Source organism: Sinocyclocheilus anshuiensis, unplaced genomic scaffold, assembly GCF_001515605.1.
Source record: "Sinocyclocheilus anshuiensis isolate Anshui unplaced genomic scaffold, SAMN03320099.WGS_v1.1 scaffold2090, whole genome shotgun sequence".
Classification (NCBI taxonomy): Eukaryota; Metazoa; Chordata; class Actinopteri; order Cypriniformes; family Cyprinidae; genus Sinocyclocheilus; species Sinocyclocheilus anshuiensis.
Window position 1 is genome coordinate 965,023 of NW_015560626.1, and position 20,797 is coordinate 985,819.

Genomic DNA, 20,797 nt, shown 5'->3' on the forward strand with positions numbered 1-20,797 from the left:
TTTATACGGACAGATGGATGGGCGGTGCACCTGCCCTGTGAGATCAGATCAGACTAAAGAGTGACAGCGAGAGACAAATTCAAAGACGATCCACAGCAGAGGAAAGGTAAAGGGAGGTTAGAGTTCACAGAAGGGTGGAACAAGCCATTAAAGTGACATTGTGAGGCGAGACTCGTCTCCTCAGAGCTTTGTGAGAGTGCTGGGTTGTCAAAGTTAAAGAGCTTCTAATAGGATGGGGATGCTGTCATATTTACCCTGCATCCCCCCTCTACACGCCCACTGCATTGTGGAGGTGGCCCGGCTTTGAGCCCCCACAATGGCTGAAGAGGATGGACAGATGGGGGTCCCTATGGAAGGAGGCACAAAAAGAAAGCAAGGTAGGAGGGCCCGACTGTGTGAGAGAGAGCCTGCAGTTAGCTCACACTGATTGCCATGCAAAGTAATGGAGAGTAAAAGAGAAACGGATGGGAAAAGTAAGAAAGAGATGGAAAAGAGGAGGGGAAAGGTCACAAAGAGATTGGAGAGATGTGTAATCATCTATATATATAATCTATACAGTAAAGGCCTGATGTACTGGTGCCCTTCATAAGTCTAAAGTGGGGAAAACTCAGAGGATGTTTCAGACAGGATCATTTATGGAAAAGTCTTAAAGTGCTATATGTTCACTTTATAACTTTACTAAGTTGACAATACACGTAACAAGTCAACAAATATTGTACTGCACATCAAAAATAATATTAATTTGTTCTGAGAAACTGTTCAACAAAAACTTGCCAGCATAAATGAAATGGTGAAAATGAAATGAACAATGTTGAATTTTCCAAATTACAGAAAATATTACAGAAATTACAGAAAATGTATGTATTTATGTATGTATATATATGTTTGTGTGCGTATGTATATATATATATATATATAGTATATATATATGTGTGTGTGTGTGTGTGTGTGTGTGTGTTAATTGCTTTTGTGATATGTTATTATTAATGTGTCTAAGAATGTGGGTAACCAAATAATTTCTGGTCCCCATTGACTTTCAGTTTTTTCCATACTTTTTCTATACTTACTAAACTATTTTCTCCATAATAACTTTTTGGTTACCCATATTCCTCAGAAAATCTTTTTATGTTCAACAGAAGAAAGAAAATACTACAAGTTTGGAACAACTTGAGGGTGAGTAAATTTTGATGACAATTTTCATTTTTGGGTGAACTATCACTTCAATACAAAATTATATTGATTAATAAGTTAATATTATATTTATTTAATATGTAATATAATTAGTTTCTAGATTTTATAATTAATGTATTAATTTTAATGAAAAATTCTAAAACAGAATTATTACCATCACATGAACATTTATTCTAAATATGATAACAGACTTTGGACGCACATGACGTTAGTAACAAGCAATGTTACTTATATTATCATACTAACACTAAAAAATATATTTTTTCGGTAATTATCATTTGAATTTACCGTTGTTTTTCCACTGCTGTCCACAGCCACACAGACTAATAAACCATTCTGCCATATTACATATTGGTTCTTAAAAATAAAAAAAGTTAAACAGTCTGTCTGTTCCAAACATTGGTAGAATAGGTCTTTGTTTGGTCTGTTTGGCCCCTGCATGATTAAAGGCTGAATGGGGTGGGAGTTGAATTATGTGTGAAAGGAGGGGATGCTGAGCGGAGGTGAGGCAGGGGTGTGTGGCAGAGCCTCTTCTGGTGTAAGATGAGGAGAGCCGAGGGGGGGACCCACACACAGCAACAGATGGGCTCTCCCCAATGGCGCTCTCAGGTTGTAAACTTTCTGTTGGGAACATCTGTCAGTTTGTCCATATGCCACATGAAGCCGCTCCTGTTCCAGCTGAAAGTATTCAATGGCTGTGAGCTTGTCAAATGTCTTTTCCATATGAAGAAAGGCACAGTTGGGGGAGCGCTTGGCATGTTCAGACCTTAATGTAAAGACAGTCAATAAAAACTTTTCATCTTTTCCCACCCAAAGTCAGTTGTTACAATCTCAGGTTTACATCAGCATAAAGAAATAAATAATGTGCTCAGAAAAACAATGGCCATAGATTATAAAGGTGTGCTGCTGCAGCTCACCAGGGGTTGTCTTCCGGCTCCCAGCCCTCCAGCTCTCTGAGACAGTAGAAACAGCAGGCTACGTCTGGCTCATTCTCACTAGGGCAGTGCACAAAACCTGCCTTGGCCATCTGTATAAAGGATTCAGAGGATTTTCATTACTTCTTTTAATTAAAGCAGCAGTGGATTGTAAAAGTGCCTATACTCAAAACAGTGCTGTCAATTTGACTTCCATTTATTATGCCAATTTCGCTCGCTCTCTCTTCAGTTTTTTTCGACACACTCACCAACTCTGGTGTGCACTGGCAATCTTCTCGAAAAGGCCACTCGGAAAAAGTCTGTAGTCGCTTTTCATAACTATACATCTGATTAAACGTCAAAAGTCGGGAAGCAATGACTTCTGCGTTAGACATTTCTGAAGCACCACCAGACTTCAACTCAACTCCACACAATAATCCTGGCTGAAAGTGGATGTTTAATTGGTTGGGTGCTTATTGATTGATGAATCGCTGACAGCTGATCAGTGGATAAACGAAAAAGAAAAACATCGCTGTAAACCGAGATATTAAAATCTGTGATCTTACGTATGTAGACGTATCGACGTGTATTGCACTGTATTATTTAAATAGACATTTCGCACAAAAATCATGTTCACTGAAACTAGTAAAGTTTACGTTACACATTTGAAAAAAATAGTGTGATGTCTCCCTCTGCTGGACGAACGTAAACACACACTAATTAAAATTCACTGACTGAAAAGTTTTCGTTTTAAAACCTTCATGACACTTAGGAATGTCTAACATGAGGTAATGGAAAATAATCTTTAGACGTTTTTGAAAAACTACTAACAAAATATTTGATAAAAGTTTTGATGAATTGACTAAAAAATGTCAATTAATGTGAATATCAAGAGAGTGGGTGTTGAAAAGTGTACAATATGCATATTATAGACTATAGAAATATTATATCATGCCGTTTTTCAGGACCAAAAACTAAAAACATGTTCATCATGGAAGTTTATTCACATCATATTTGCTTGTCCTACACACACACATAAACACACACATACACACACACACACACACACACGCATGTTGGGTTTCCATGTTTCATGGGGACAAGATGGTTTTTAATAGTTTTTATACTACAAACCGTCTTAGATTTTCTAATCCTAGTCCAAACCTACACCTCACGCAAAACTTTCTGCTATTTTACATTTTCAGAAATATAATTCTGTATGATTTATAGGCTTGTTTCCTCATAGGGACCAAAAAAAAAAAAAAAAAAGTCCCCACAAGGTTTACTGGGATAAATAATATTATATATATATATATATATATATATATATATTAAGTAATGAATGTGTGTATTCATTATTTAAATATTTGTTTATTAATTTTTATATTTAATTTATATTTTTTACTTATATGACGCTATTTAGGAACACAAATCGGGGGAAAAAAAGTTTTTAAGTCTTTTTGGATAAATTCTTTTGTGAGTTCCATGCCATTGACTCCAACTCAATCACAAAATTGTATTTTATAAAATGCTATAAAACCACACAGTAAATGCATTGGAATGGAGACCTCATATTAAGCATAATCCTTAACAAGCCTTGTAAAGATTCCTGTGTTATGTAGTTAACCGCTACAGGCTGCACACATAGTTCTGCGGTACAAATAGTAGATTCCCACAGCCATTTTCTAGACACAAACTTCAGTCTAGAGGTCTCAGTAAGTTGTATCCCTTCTTACTTGGACCCGACCAATTACTGTAAGCCAATACATACACCATAAAGTGAGATCATAGTGAGTGGCAGACAACATTATTGGTTTGCGGTATGAGTGTTTGGAAGCTGTTTATGACTGGTGGGCATAGGGAGAGGCCCTGTTGCTGTCACCATGTTCTGTAACTGTATCTTACTGCGCCTGGCTGCTGAAATGTGCTTACTGCTTCGAAAAAGTGGCCCCTCCACCCCTCTCTGCCCTTCATCTGATAGGAACTTCCCTGTGACTGTTGGTTTGTGCTTCACAAACAAATTCTGCTGTTAATATGTTAATCTGTTTGAAAAGCGAATGTGAGATCACTCAACTGGGATGGTCACATTAAGTCTAAAGGAGGTTTTTCTGTGAAATTATTTGTGAGATTCTGAGATTTTGAGAAGATTCGTGGCTGCTTGTTCTCTCTTTTGCGGTGATAGTTTGTCACCTAATATTCAGGCTAGAGTTTCACATCAGACATGACATTTGCCGTATTCGTTTCAGGCAAGACCCCACACCGGAGCTGCCACTCATTTGCAGTCGGCTGCTCAGGACTCATCGCAGAAGTTAAGTGGGAATACCTCACCATCAGCTGTTGTATGGCCTCTATCTTTTGTGAGGCTCGGCCAAAGCCACAAAGTAAATACTTCACCCAAGCCACACTCTAGATGGAACTGACTGGAATTACTTTGCATGGCTGAAATGTTTATTTTATTAATTGGCTTTTTCCTTTACTACACAGGACACTGAAGAACTGAAAGGAAAGTGGAGGGAGAGGAATTGGTACATGACCCATATCAGCTCCCTTTATGTCATGTGCCACAGCTTCGACATGGCTGGAATTTTCCTGATATACTTCTCCAATTGCAAGACAAGATTGTGTTTGTTTGTTTGTTTGTTTATTGGAAGATAAATAAATAAAAATCAATTAAACAATATTTGATAATGAGAATTTTTATAATTATTATATTTATCACAGTATAAATAGTAATAAGAATTATTATTGTTGTTTTATTGAAAGATACATAAATAAGTAATATTTAAAAGTAATTATAATAACACTTATTCGCCATATCATTAGTAAAAAGAATGACTGTTGTTGTTTTGTTGTTTTTATTGAAAGATAAATAAACAAATATTAAATAAATATTAAGCAATATTTACAATAATCATAATAATAATAATAATTATTATTTATTAATTATTTATTTTTTTAACTCAATTATTGGCATGACAAAATTAAATGCTTTTATACAATCTTCTCTCAAGAGATAGATGTGGCAAAATTTGGTCACAATTGAATTATTGTGAAGCTCTTGAGATGCATGTGTGCATATTTAAAAGTTCATATGTACTACAACCTCGAATGTATGGAATTGATTGGAAATAATTTGCATGGCTGGAATATTTATATTATTCACTGGCTTTTTCTTTTACTGCAGAATTTTCTCCAGTTGCAAGATTCCCAAACTTGAGTGGCACCATTGGCATAGAAAGCAAAACATAGTGGCTCCATTTATCACTGTTGGAGCTCTAATGTAAAAATCATTTGTTATGCAACGACAAAGTTATTTATATTATAAAATAAGACCTGGATGTTCCAGTTGGATTTCATCACACCATTCCTGTGAAGGATTAAAGCCGGTTACATCTCCCCAGATATCAGGTATGTGTCTCACATTGCCCTCTTCATCCCAATCCATGCTTCATTGACACTTGACTCTTCGCTCTCTCACTCTCTCTCACCCACTCCCTCCTTCTCCTCTTCGTTCTCATCCTGTCCCCTCACACGGTTGTTCTTACTTATTAAGGTCCTGGTGTGATTATCTGCTGGAATCTCTTGCACTTGTCCTGTATTCTCAGTGTGGTGAGATTGAGAGTGGGATGGGCTAAAAGAGGGAAATGTGTGTCTCTGTGTGACTGTGTGATACTTTGTGCAGGAGACACTCCCGTAAGTTCATCAGAACTATTTTGGCTCCAAATATTCCCGGAGCCTCAAAAAACTGGGTCCGGACGCTCCATTGTTCATGCCAGCAAAGGTTTCTACTGGGAGTTTGTGGTGTCAGGGTGCCAGTGGAAAGATCCTCGGAGGCAGGGAAACAGTCAGAGGAAGAGTGTTTAATGTGGGGTACAGGTAAGAACATCCACTAATATCTATTTCTGTTTGCAGTCTCAAATGAACACATCCGAGCGCAAACTTTTTCCCTGGAGATCCTTTTTGCTGCATGGTACAGCTATCATGTGTACTCATATGTTTATAACACACTAAGAACACTGAAGCTTATTTATATTTTCAGGGTTAAAATTATTTATGTACTATGGCATTTACGATATACATAACATGCAAGACATAGATTAATAGTTTAGGAGATGTGATACATCTCATGGAGTGACCAGCATCTAGTCTTCCTAATTTAGTCGTGTCAGTGTTGTCATTAAAAAGATTGTATTTCATGAAGAAGTGCACACTTCTCCTGGACATTTGAACTGGCATTCACTGTAGATATATGCTTCCTCTTTTCTCTTCATCGGCAATAAGAAAGCCAACGTTCAACAGTTTTGTCACAGTGTTCATTATTCTCACCAATAAAGCTAAAAGGAGTTTGATCTAAGATGTACAAGCCACTAAAAAGCCAAGCAATAGATGTATTGTGCGTGTATGTGTGTGTGTGTGTGTGTGTGTGTGAGTGCACGTGTCTGTAGGCTTTGTGTTAATGAGTGTGTTTGATTGAGTGTGCTAGCAATTTCAGAAGAAATATTACCCACAGCCATTAATGAACTATATTCTGTCAAAATACACCTGGAATGACCTTTGAAATATACCTTTGCTATTTGATTTGACTTTTTACCAATGTGAAGGACATAGAAAGGAACAAACTTTTTCGATTTTTTTCATTTAATATCTGTATTTGGATGTAAAATAAACTGGAGCTTTGAAGGTCAGCCTATTTCTTCAGTACTGAGGCAATGTCCTTTCTTTGTGAAATTGAACTTTGCAGGAAAGGTTTTAAACAAATTTAAAACCTGCAATGCATACATATTAAAGTAATTTATTATTATTTGGCATATGTTTCCAGTTGTTAGACTGACTTGACAAAATGAGTCACTTTCATAAGACCATCGAAAAATCTTCTACTCAACATATTTGACATGTCATGAATCAGATTACTGTGCATCTCTTGAGATGAATGTGTGCACATATAAATACGTGTAAGCGTCTATATGTACAAGTCTGGATATTTGCTGACATAGACGGGTGTAGACATGGTATTAGCAGGCTCTCTGTCTTCTGCCAAAGGTGTGAAATTAGCATCTCTGTGTGAGAGAGAGTGACAGTCAACTTCAACATTCCCCTCATACACAGAGCTGGAAAAGGACACAGGCTATCCAGCTGGAAATGTCTCATCGCTCCAACAGCTTTCTAGAAATCTTTCCTTCTTGTTGCACAGGAACCTAACTGATATGGATCCACTCTTGATCAATATAGTCTAATTTTAGTGTGATCATCCACTGTCATGCAAACGGATACTCATATGCCGGCTGCTGGCTCTGTGCTTTTCAAGGGCACTAAAGCGGAACCGTGAAGGTCTTACGCATATTTAATGAATATCAAAATAAAACCCTTTAACCTTGAACTAGGCATGCATTATTTTTCCATTTTTCAAACCACGTTAGATTTGATATATGTAGGAGACAATGCTGACTACATCAAAAAAGGTTACATGAACGAATCGACACAATGTGATAAACAATAAATGTCAGATCAGCACTTTTATTAATATACTTGTTACTTTCTATTCATATAGCTGATGTTTTTCCCTTTTGCACTTGGTGGGCTGGACCCTGGACGTTCCTTTGACCTTTCAGCGCAGTCTCTAAATTCACCACCCGTCTGCCAGCACACACTGCTGTTGATATATACAATGTGTTCTCAGAGCACATGGCTCATACACTGCAGCTCCCTCAATACATAAAAGATCATTTTAACAGGAAGAAAAGAGAGGAAGGAAAATCTTAGAGATAGGCTGTGAAATACATTCCCCATCCAGCCATCCCAGAAGTGGCCTGCAGAAGTCTGCATGAGCGACATGGTGATGACTATAGTGCAGGTTGGTGCAGATTTTAGTCATTTAATACTTTAGAAAGGTGATTTAAAAAATACAAAATTTGTCTCTGTATCTTTGTAAGAAAATATATACAATCAGGAAACAGTATCTTATTTTTTTGTTTTTTTGCAGCCAAGAAAAGCAGCTTGTCTTACTGCTTGTTATGATACTGAAAGGTACTATTGGTGCTTCTACTGGCACTAAATGGTGTTGCGAGAATGGTTGAACAGAATTTGACATGAATTTGAATGTCAAAAATCAAAGCAATTTTTTCATTGTCTCTTCCCATGACTTCTAGCTACTTTTTAAAATGATCTTTCAAAGTATACACCATTATTTTAAAACTGTGTGTATCCACAAAACTGGAAGACTTATATAAGCGGTAGGCTATTTTAAAAAGGAACATTTAAAAGATGAAAAAGAGGAATTTATTGCTATTACATGAATAATATGTAATCAATAAAAATTAGTTGTAGTCTGTTTACGAGTATTTTGAAATGTAATTTAATCTAATTACAAGTACTTAATTTTTGGAATCTGATTACGTAATCCAGATTATATTCAATTCAATTCAATTCATGTTTATTTGTATAGCGCCTTTTACGATACAAATCGTTGCAAAGCAGCTGTACATTATATATTTCTACAATATATTTAGTAGTAGCTAATCAGTGGTGACTATGTCAGTTAATGTACATATGGCAGAAATGTACGGAAAAATCAATTAAAGACGTAATCAAACAGACTATGAACACTATTAACAGCAATTATTATATGTTGCAATCAAACTTATAGCAAAATTTGGTAGTTCCGTATGTTGTTTCAGGGTTGGCATCATCTGAGGTCCTCTGAGGGGTAACATATAATCAGTTACTACCCAGATATTTTTATATATGTCCCTTTCCCCTCCAGAATGTCTGTTTGGTCTGTTCTTAGTAGCATGTTAAGAACTGATTATGATGAAAGATCTGTTAGTACACAGATTTTTACAACTGGGCTTCACCCTATCCCTAGATATACTGTATCTATGTCTGCTGAACAAGCCAACTCAGAGTCCAGATTTAATTTCTTGTGCTCTGGTCTCTCATTAAACACATTAAAAATAGAACCTCAATATTGCAATATATCCATGGGCCTCCAGCCAGACAGGGAAGCCTTCCCTGTCCCTAAAATGTTTTTGGCCCGGTCCCCCTATGAAGCCTTTCCCTGCAGCTGGCCAGTAATCTCAACACAGAAAGCTCTATTTCTCTCTCTGGCTCTCGATGTCTCTGCATCTTTGATCTGGCCCTGAGTACAGTGTTTAATTTTGCATGCTAGTTACAGGTTTGTTTGTGTCCCAGGTTTATGTCCCTGCTTTGCCCTGCAGGAGGTGACTTGGTGCTTGTGTGAGAGGCTTAGTTTGCAAGGCTTGGTTTGCAGTCTTGGAGGCAGTCCAGGCTGCTGCGTTACAGAAGTGTGTATGTTTGGGGATGTGACTCCCCAAGGCTCTATGTTAAAAAATAGCTCTCTAAATAAACCATAATTCTGTGTAATCGGTACTTTTAAGAGGGAGGATGAAATATGACATAGCAGGTATGCTGACATCCTCAAGGATGATTCCCTACTGTATATTCAAATGTCAGAGTTACATAAGCATCATATGAAAATATGGTAGATATATACAGTATGATGGACTGAGGGTACATATACCATATTTTCATTCAAAATAAAGTGATGGAAGACACATTATTTAAATGATTAATATGTAAATCAGTTTTTGTTATGCTGGTTTATTTTGTGTTTAAGGAAGATTTTTGTGTGTAATAGCAGTTATCAACCCTGTAGAGGGCAGCAAAGCGCTTTTGCCTCTGCTGTAGGGGTTAAACAGTGAGGAGCTTTATAACAATGAAATGGACTGTAGAGCAGGAGTCAAGGCCCTGTCCTCTGAGTCTGAGTGTGTCGCAGTGCAGGTTTATTCTGGCAGTGGGCTTTTATGGTTGACTGGTGGCAAGCGGAGGTGTTCCAGCCTTTCTCACACACACACTCTCTTTCTCTGTGTCCTCCATATGGTTGCAGGGATATAGACAGATTATAGGGTTCACACAGCCGCACTTGACTTACATTCTGACTCTTGGCCTAGCATGGCTTCATATGGCCCTGTGTCTTAAGCTGACCAGATTTCGAAAACATTTTGACAACATTTCTAGTTCGCTATGGATCATTAAAATTCCCAGTGTTACAATTTGTGAATTAAAAGAGGTGAATTACAGTTTAGTGCATTTTGACCATGGTAAATATTGGGATGAGCTGATATCACACTTTTTCAGAGTCGACTAATATTTTATTGTACAGATTTTTCAGTGACTATTTCTGCTGTTTACATCATTACACCTGTAGGGGGCGACAAGTGACTTTTTTTGTATTAGCCTAGGAAGGAACGATTTATTCATTCGTTCAAAATTCGTTCAAACACACACTTCATTCTGGAGTGAAAATCTGACTGTCTGGAAAAGCATACCACTGTACTGGTCCTACTGCTTCTGCCATGTCCTTATATGACAGAAACACTAGCATGCTAGAAGCACGCTATTCCGAATCGAATCGACTTGACCTAATCAGTGAGTCATTGAATCATTCACTTACTCAACCTATTCGTTCAGAATCACTGAATCATTCGGCGATGTTCTGTCTTCGCTTGGATCTACAGGTGCATCTCAATAAATTAGAATGTCGTGGAAAAGTTCATTTATTTCAGTAATTCAACTCAAATTGTGAAACTCGTGTATTAAATAAATTCAATGCACACAGACTGAAGTAGTTTAAGTCTTTGGTTCTTTTAATTGTGATGATTTTGGCTCACATTTAACAAAAACCCACCAATTCACTATCTCAACAAATTAGAATATGGTGACATGCCAATCAGCTAATCAACTCAAAACACCTGCAAAGGTTTCCTGAGCCTTCAAAATGGTCATGAACATACTGTCCAGAAGGCCAACAATTCACTAAAAAAATTTTGATTGGTCTTATGAAGTATTCTAATTTGTTAAGATAGTGAATTGGTGGGTTTTTGTTAAATGTGAGCCAAAATCATCACAATTAAAAGAACCAAAGACTTAAACTACTTCAGTCTGTGTGCATTGCATTTATTTAATACACGAGTTTCACAATTTGAGTTGAATTACTGAAATAAATGAACTTTTCCATGACATTCTAATTTATTGAGATGCACCTGTATTTGGTCTGTGGAGCAAAAACAGACAGCTCAGCTGAAATACTTAGACTAAAATGTAAGTTACTCATATTAACTTATTGTTTTTTTGAAGTGATGATTAAAAGTTTGGGCTATGTCACCTGCAGTCGTTATTTGGTCGAAATATCAGAACAGACTGCTGTTGATTCAGGATTACAGGTATGTGTGATAGGCTATTGCTGGAATATTTTATGTTTTAATGAGGATATGTGGGCTTGCTTCTACTCTCTTTGCGTGATGCATTCATGTACTGTCATCCCATTTATGCAATATTTGATGTGTGAACCTCAGCAATATTTGATGTGTGAACCTCAGCGTCTTGTCGGTTGTCATAACGATACTGGTCTTTTTAGATGATATGGACCACCCACTAGACCCAAGTCTATGGACCACCCACTGTTCGTTCACTGACAGGTCTGATGCATTTTGAACATTAAAATGGCAAGGAGTCTTTTGACTGTCAGCTTTCGGTAGTAAGGCCACACAGGGTTTTTGATCAGTCCAAATTGTTAAAAGGAGTTGTGAAGGAAATTTTAGAGGTTCGTTGAAAGTTTTGTTTGTGGCGGTTAAGCCTATGTGAAGTAGCCCATACACTTTTTACTTTTGGAAGGACAGAAATTATGATCCTAACTTATTCTTATTGCTTTATGATTGTGACATTTTTAAATCACTTTGATTGATTTGTGATTTTATATATAAAATAAACATATTATGTTTTTAGGAAAAAAGCTCTTTGTCTGATTAAGTTTCAAACATGCTTATGATGGTAATGTTTTTTCTCTCTCTCCTTTTGTCTTAAGTGTCATTAATGACTCCTAGGTAGTCGTGATGTGATTCTGTGGTGTCAGAGCTGTCAAACACAGAAAGAGCTAATTGAGTTAATTATGTAACAATTTTGGGATGCGGAAGTTACTGTAGAGTTGCTGGTCATCTTCAGCTCTTTTTCTTGATGTTCTCATCTATCCATCCATCTCTTTACACCTGTTCTTTGATAGCCATTCTCCTCACGCTGTGACTATACCCATCCTAGACTTCACACACACACACACACACACACACACACACACACACACACACACACACACACACACACGGAGCCAGGGGGTGCAAAAGGATCCCCATTCTTGGATTTCACCCTCTCATCATGACATCCATTAAAGTCCTGCTGGGTCCCAGTCCCTAGCGGGTAGACAGCACATTAGTGCTTGGACCATTGAGCTCAACAAGGCCCTGCTCTGAATTATTGATCCCAACACAACTAATGAGGAAACCCTATCCCCTCTTTTGATGAGACACACACACACGGTCACACTACTGTTTGAGCTCTGCATTGCCGGCCACACCGGCACACTGTCCACCCAGCCGTCACTCGGTTTGCCAGGACTGGGCTAGCCCATTTAATCAACCTGTTTATCAGTGCTTTGGTTCACAGGCTCACAGGCTCAGATGGCCTCAGTGAAAAGACCTGGGCTGTTTCCCAAAAGAATAGTAAGCATATGTAGATCGTAGAAACCATTGCCACTAATGGTCTCCACGATCAACTTTGGCTCACAATGCTTTTGGGAAAGGCAGCCCGTTAGATGAGTGTAAATTATTATGCTCGTCCAAACTGGCTTATTGACCAGTCCACATCTGGTTGTGCATGGTCATTTCTTCATTTTTTTTGTTACATTTAGATTACCTTTGGCATCATGTAATGCTCACTTAACCCCTAATAATTTAAAATAATATTAATATTTTAATAGCACTGTTAAATGTAAATCTTGAGCAAATCACATACACTGTACATGTGCTTTACAGTACACTTTTTGTACTGTACATTTTAATGCTAAAACTAATTCAGCATTTAGTTTTAAGTGTATGATTTTAATATGCGCCATAGTGCCAGTTATCAGCCATGACATAATTATTATTGGCTTATCATATCGGCCAACCCTAAAAATGCTATTGTTTATGCTGGTTCTTTCTGGTTTGGTGCCATCATTATGTTGTTCACTAGCAAAAAAGCTGGTTGACCGACAAAGGCTTGCTGATTAAGCTACATTAGTTAAGAAGCCTGGTTCAGATTTGACTTTAATTCCATTGCAATTTGATTTTGAATTTAAGGTAGATTCAAAGAAGTTATTATAATCCAAATGAATATAGGCTAGTTTTTTGGAAAAGTAAAGTTTGTCAGAACAAATGTTGACTGTTGGCATGATAACCTTGTTTGAAAGCTTATAAAAATGTATAGGTCTTATAAGAACACTTCATTTCCTGGAATGCCTTTCCAGAAAATAAATTCCACATCCTGTAATCCTGATTTAAAGTTCATTCGACTTCTTGTGGGGTGTTGCCAATTCAATCCAAATTCACATTCATAATTTAAAAAGGTTACCAATTCTTAAATTCTAAATTTGCCTAACCCTGATAGGGACTCCAGCATACCAGCATCCAAAGCCCATCATATCCTCAACAGGAGGGTGGTTTGCTTTAGTTTTGTCACCATTTGCATCCACAGTTGTTGAACTGGGATTCATGACCTTCCTCTTGACCTTTACAAAGTGAATGATTAAGCAAAGCTCCAATAATGAGCAGCAGTTAATCAGTAAAGATCAGTATAAAGACCTCACCTGTATCAGTGTGTTTACCCATTGGTGTATCAGGGCACACACACGAGTCCATACTCATTATGAGCTGTTTGCTCAGGTGCTGGTCTAATAGTGTGTATGAGTGCCCTCCGGGATCAGATGACGGCATGTGTGCGAATGTGCGTGTAATGCACCTGTAGTCTTATAATAATGGAGCTTATACGTCCAATTTCCCCCACCCTCCTTTATTTTCTGTCTCTGTCTCTGTGCAGTGCACTATCAAGAGTGTCAGCCAGCCTCCTTAGTATTCACATCCCCACTCACTGACTTACTGCACAAGCCAGAGACAACAGAGGAGAGAGAGAGAGAGAGAGGAGGGAAAAGGAACAAACAGGAAGACAAAATAAAAGATTGCAATTTTTCTAGCCCCTGGCTCAAGAGTGCATAGAGTGTGTGTGCTAGTATATGGCTTTAGAGAATTCATTTTTGATGCCTCCTTTCTTCTCTAGAATTTTTTAAATGCTCGATTCACCCCTGCAGCATAGCTTTCCTCCTTCGGATAGGCTGCCATAAGCTCCGCTGTTGTCTGTAGCGAGCCGAATCGCTTACATACCGAAGATGTTACATTTTGAATTCTTTATGAGGTGCATTTCAACCCGACAATGACACGTTTTGAAATTGGCCCGGTTGTGCTTAATAAGACCGCGGCTTGTGCCGGTCTCTTGCTGTCTTTGTTAGTTTCTTTGTCTCTCTTATTCTTCCTTCCAGTCTTTTCTCTGTGTCACTCCATGTCTCCTCATCCCTCTGTCAGTTTGAATTTAGTTTAATCTCCCCCTCCTCCTCCTGATTCCTTCACTCTGTCGCTCTCCGTTTCATCTCTTCCGAACGCTCCGGCTCTTTTCTCATATCTCCCCAAACTATTGAGAAAAGCTTTCAGTAACGAATATTTCCTGCAACAGAAAGACTAAAGGAGAGCCTCAGGGGGTGCTGAGCGGACGTTATTCCCCTTACAAGTTCACCGTCACAGGGTTGCAAAGGGGGCAAGAAGAGGAGTGAGAGATGGAGAAGTGACCACCACCATTGCAATTGCCATAAACAGACCGATTATGAGAGTGAAAGAGATGGAGGGAAAAATAGAGAGAGAGAGAGTGTGGCAATGCTTCCATGCTTTCCACTCTGCAGGATGACAAGCGGCTGCTGCCTCTCCGATTGGTTGGGACTGCCACCAATCAGAGCGCAGACAGGGAAGGTGCCTTTAGTTTATACCCAACCCCAAAAACAAGAAGCGGGGAGAGAGAGATAGAGAGAGAAAAGAGAGAGAGAGCGTAGCGCAGACACCGGCATTTCTTCATCTGAGAAATGTTCCTGTTGAAGGGAAACTGTTCATCTTCTCTCTGCTGTAGAGAAGCACGGTGCGTCCCAGTGCACCTACAGGGATTTCGGCTCATTCACTGACCAGGGCTCTGGCATTTCTGACCCCCCCAACCCCTTTCTCGGGACCCTCCCCCACATTGCCCTCTGACTCACCTGAGAGAAGACGGCAGAAGACCTGCAGATCCCTCCCCTCAGAATACTGCTCATTCACCTGGAGAGAGAGGACATACCAGATACAGGATGGACAACAGCTATTCTCACTCTCACGCTGCGCTGGCTGCTTGACTCACTTCTGGTTCGGAAGAGAGACGTAGAGAGGAGCATTGAGAAGAACTTGTGCTCTCCTGGATTAGAATTTGAGGAGAGCTGGTCCTGATCGCAGGAGCGAGGCTTTTAGGATGATCTTGGGTAAGTTCTCCACCGGTTCTTTTCCAAAGCTTTGTGTTAAGTGCTGCAGCACCATCGAAATGGGATTTGGGAAACATCAACTCTTTGATAGAGCCCCTAACGTCCTTAATGCCATTCTTTTCAAGTTGTGTAGACCTGATGTGCAAGTATTGAATCATGAATTCGGGCTGACGCTGAAGGTCACAGTTGTAGCAGCGGGTGTTCAGCGGTACAAGTTGTTTCACCCTTGGTCAGACTCGCGCTGTCCATTTCTCAGAGGGATAAACAGAAAGGTTTAAGATCTGAAGGAACAAAACAAAAAAACACTTCCTAAGTTGAACTTCCTTAGGTTTACTTTATGGCAGGTTATGACAGGATACAATCAGGTGTATCTTGTTTTGTTTTTTTGTGTTGATTTGTTGTCTTACTATTGCATTCTTTGTGCAAATCGTTGCTTATTATTAACACGATTACAATTGTGATGCACCGCTATAAAAATTCTGGCCAATACCGATATGTTGATAATTATTTTAATGTTATGGCCTATAACAATCAATGACGGATTTTTTTTTTGTATATTTGATTAAATAATATAAAAAACACAAAAATAAAATAAAACTAAACATTTCACAAGCTAATTTGCTGCAAATCAATTTAGTAATAATATTTTGTACATTTACTGAAACTTACAATACATTTAACAATGTTGTTTATTGTTGTTTTTAAAGGTTAACATCAAATGTTTGTTAGATGATTGCAAAAGTAATGTAAATGTAAAGAGAAAATGAGCTTGCATAATTAAATATCCAAAATCAGAGAATAAAAAGAATCTCTAATATTGGCAGAAAACCGATATGGTACCGATATCTTTTGCATTTATGTATTTGCAAGCCTTAAATCTTCTTCAGGAATTTATAATTGTATATATCATGAGCTCAGTTCAGAAATGAAACCTATAAACAACCTCAACAGTTTATTGATGTTGAGGATGAGAAATTTTTACAGTCTTTTGGGTGCTTCTGGAGAGTTCCTCCATTGCTCTAGGCTGTAGGTGTGTGTGAGTGTGTGTGTGTGGTGACTAGAGGCTGCAGCATCTGTGCCAGCTCATATTCCTGCGGGGGTTGTGTGAATATAGCCTCTGCACTCTGTTGCAACAACACAATTGTGTCGGACAGTTGTCGTTGTGTGGCTTAGCTCTAGGTATTTTAGATCATGATAATGGGTCTCTTTTAGTGTACCTGTAACATACCTGTGTGTTGCTGTGCTATAAAAGTGTTGCTGTGTGTGTTTGTTTGTGTAATGCTCTGTGAGGGAACACCAGTTGAGGCCACATTGTTTAACGCATGCCTGGGCTAATTTAACAGCCGGGCTGCTACACTTCTCGCCGGCATTTTCCTCAGGGCATGTTTTCCAGGGAGCCAAGCATAATGATTATAGGGCTTGTAATGTGTGATCTGTCTGCTCTATATGTGTGTGTGTGTGTGTGTGTGTGTGTGTGTGTATACGCCATTATTACTACAGACAGAAAGGATTTATAGTTGCAGTGTATGGTTATGCACCACAATCAGCCTCCCGTTTGCTGTCTTTATCTAGCATGCAGAATGGGCTGACTTGTGAAATACCCTCAGAATTAAAGGCTTTATATATGTCCCATATGTTCTGTTAAAATTAAACAAGATAATTTACCAAAAAAGTGTGTATTCTCGCCTCTTATAGACTCATTTTATATAGATTTTTCTTAATTTTAAGGATAATTCACCTAAAAATGAAAATATTGTCATCACTTACTCATCTTCATGTTGTTCCAAACCTATTTAATTTTTCTTTCTTTTGTAGAACTCAAAAGGAGAAATTTAGCAAAATGGATGGAGGCCAAGAACAGTCATGGCCACCATTTACTTTCATTGTGGGGAAACGGGCAGCTTGGACATTCTGCTAAACTTCTTCTTTTGTCTTGCACGTAAACAAGAAAGTCATTTTTGTCAAGTCATGTTTGGACTGACATGGGTGAACAAATAATTTGTATTTATTTAATTTTAATTAATAAAATAATTGCATTATTTCATCAAATTATTATTTTATTATTTTAATTAACAATTTGAATCATAAACTTGAGAATTTAAATTCTAAACCCCTTTTCAAGTTGCATGTTCTCCGCCTTAAAACAATTTATTTTATTTATTTTGTGTGCTTGAATTTGGTCTCGATGAACAAACAGACAAGCACAGATGTGCTGCTCCGTTCCCATCAAAAGAGGCAGGAATAATGTTTGTGACTGGAGAGATGGGCTAATGGCTTCATTAACCCATCTGATTACAGCTGCGTCTATCCAATCCAATCAGTCACGTCTGACAACGAATGTTTTCAAGTAGGCTACTTCGTCTGACAGAGAAATGTTTTCAAGCACTCCATCAGCATCTGTGTTCATTACCACATTTCAATTTATATGCCTTTTTAAAAAATAAGATTCAGACTATTAATAAATGAATACTTGATTTTTGTTTTTGCATAAGTGTGCTTGGTGCTGCTATGACCTCATGTTTAAGAACACAGCTGCATATGATGTAAAAATTGCATTGCCGCATTTAAAGATAAATGATACATTCTGCTATAAGGCAGACTTGTATCTTAATTTCTTACTCATTTATTTGTTGTTGTTTTAATGAAGGTTGTTGGTATTTTGAACAAAGTCTTTTGTCATTGTGGTGACCTTTAGATTGCAGATGTACTCAGGACGCCATGTCTCTGCACTATTTTACACTCCAGTAAACAAAAACAATGTCACACACTTCGGCGGACAACACACTACATTATACGAGCTGTAGTGTGATGCAAAACAATCCTTTTATGAACTTCCTTTTTCGAGCAGAGTTTGTGTGATGACTCATTTATAGTCCTCATCTAAATATACTCTGAATGACCTTGATCAGATCCCCTTCCTCTTTTTAACCTGCTTTTACCCCTTTAGGCAAGGCAAGGCAAGGCAAGTTTATTTATATAGCACATTTCATACACAATGGTAATTCAAAGTTATCATTTATTATCTTAATGAGCGCTGTCTCTGTGCTGTGATGTGGCTTTAAAAGCCTATTCACATCAAAAACGATAACCGTATTAGCATCCACACCAATGCATGTTAACGTTCTGTTTATTATAAGCGAACACTTCAGTTATGTCATCTGCCCAGAGGCGGACAGTAACTAAGTACATTTACTTGAGTATTGTACTTAAGTACACATTTTGAGTATCTGTACTTTACTTGAGTGCCACATTAAGTTCTCTAGCTCTTTACAGTCGGATGGATTCTGATTGGCTGTCAGTGTTTTTATTGTAAATGTGTTTGAACTTCTCTATTCTCTTACATCTTTTTGTGTGAAAGGTGAGCAGGTTGTGAACTTGTGACATTTGTTCCCAGTGGTGTGAAGACACAGCTGACTCTGATAATAGGACATAAAAGTTCTGCAGATCCGCTGAGCCCCACAAGACAGACCATACACTGCCATAAATGCACACATGCAGACACACATCGACTCTCCTGAGCCGTGGCACGCTGCCTGGTCCCCAATGTTTTCATTGGCAGGACTGAGACAAAGAGTGGGGTTGGCTGTTGAAGGAGAGGTGAGTAACCCGAGCAGCAGCACCGCGATGTGCATTCACTGCCGCCTGCCCAGTGTGGTGTTTCTATTGTGGCCAGTCAGTCAGAACATCCCCCCCTTTCCTCCATGCACACCTGCACACCTGTCTGAGCTCACACACAGATAAGTAAAGTTCTCAGAGCCAATTCGTTTAAAGGAATAGTGCCCAAAAATGAAAGTTTGTATTTCATGAGTGTTCTCATGTCACTTCTGCTCTATATTTATATGAAGCTGTGCAGTAGCTTTATTTACATTTAGGCATTTGGCAGATGCTTTTATCCAAAGCACTGAAGGTATGCATTTTCAGTTCTTACATTTCCTGGAAATCGAACCCATGACCTTGGGGTTGCTAGCACCATGCTGCATTGTTTGAGCTTCAGCAATGCAGCTTTATGTGAGGAAAAGACTGAAATTTAAAGAGGTCATCGAATGCTACATGCACTTTTACAAGTTGTTTGAACTGAAATGTGTGTTGGCAGTGTGTATACACAACCACCCTATAATGATAAAAATCCACCCAGTGTTTTTAAAAAAAATCTGGTTAAATGTTTTCCCCTTTCTCAAATCGAGCCGATCTCAGATGCCTGTCTGTGTGATTTCACAAAAACAGGCCCCTCCCACGACAGTTTGATTCACAGTGGAGTTACAGCACAGACTGGACTAGCGTCTTACCTTAGACCCGCCCTGAGTGAGCTGTCATCAGTCCGCCATTGTTTCACCGCCGGAGCAGATGTAGACAAGAATGTCTCCTAAGCGATTGCGGTGTTCTGTTGTTGGATGTAATAATGAACATAGCAGTCATTTACTCCTGACACCTGAGCCGCTGAAGACGCAGTGGATTACATTTGTTTTTTGAAGGGAATGCACCCCCGATCTACCTAAATGCATCTATGTTCGCGCGACTCATTAGTGATCCAGCTTCACCTACAGAAGTGAGTATATGGTTTTTTTAATTAATCTTTGCAAATCGCCTTTCCTAATAATGTGCTAATTAGCAAGTTTCACGATGAATGTGGCTAAAGGAAACAGTCCCTCAGAGGGTGACTCGGAAGAGAGGGGCGGGGGCAGCAGAGCTCATTAACATTTAAAGGAAAATGCTACAAAACGGCTTGCTCTGAAAAGAGCTGTTTTTGACAGGGTAAAAATTTTTTAAAGTTTTTTACACTACCATTGAGAAATGTTAACCAAACTATGTTACAGACTTTTCATTAAGACCCTAAAGAATCATATCAACTTGTGGAAAATGGGCATACGATGACCCCTTTAAGTTATTATTTACCGAAAATCTTCTTCCTGCCACAGCTTTCATTTATTTTTTGTTTGCTCAACTTTCTTTGACACAGTCAGTTCACATTTAGTATTTAGCACCATTTGCTGGGTTGCATCCACATATGTTTGTGAATTTTGCAAAAAAAAAAAATTGGAAACAAGATCATGTGATTGCAGTTTCCAAAATGCTAGTAAATACTTAGAACTTCCATTTCTGCTTTGGGCCAGTTTTATCATAGATGGGGATTTTGGTCTCTTGAATTTGGATATGTTTTATTTGCAAATACTTTTTTTTGTGATTTATTCTGATAATTTTTTACAATTTATTCAGTTTAATATATATATATATATATATATATATATATATGAAGAGTTCA

The 20,797-nt window shown here is 38.3% G+C and overlaps 2 protein-coding genes across 3 annotated transcripts in view; one reads left to right on the forward strand and one right to left on the reverse strand.

Annotated features, from left to right (window-relative positions):
- Positions 1 to 1,662: 1,662 nt before the first annotated feature.
- Positions 1,663 to 2,565, reverse strand: LOC107681933 (baculoviral IAP repeat-containing protein 5.1-B-like). Its single transcript, XM_016478305.1, has 3 exons — positions 2,375 to 2,565; positions 2,109 to 2,218; positions 1,663 to 1,957 (listed from the first exon to the last, which is right to left on the reverse strand). The coding sequence occupies exons 1-3, from the start codon at positions 2,498 to 2,500 to the stop codon at positions 1,663 to 1,665; spliced, it is 531 nt and encodes a 176-aa protein (XP_016333791.1). The 5' UTR covers positions 2,501 to 2,565.
- Positions 2,566 to 5,317: 2,752 nt separating this feature from the next.
- Positions 5,318 to 20,797, forward strand: part of LOC107681944 (zinc finger protein 385A-like) — an 85,681-nt gene continuing 70,201 nt past the window's right edge. Inside the window, exons 1-2 of one of the 2 annotated variants that reach the window (XM_016478317.1) lie at positions 5,318 to 5,513; positions 5,788 to 5,981. In XM_016478317.1, the coding sequence (XP_016333803.1) occupies positions 5,969 to 5,981 (13 nt within the window). In that variant the 5' untranslated portion in view covers positions 5,318 to 5,513; positions 5,788 to 5,968. Of the gene's footprint in view, positions 5,514 to 5,787; positions 5,982 to 15,065; positions 15,538 to 20,797 lie in introns of those variants that run through there. The other variant, XM_016478318.1, reaches the window with a different exon arrangement.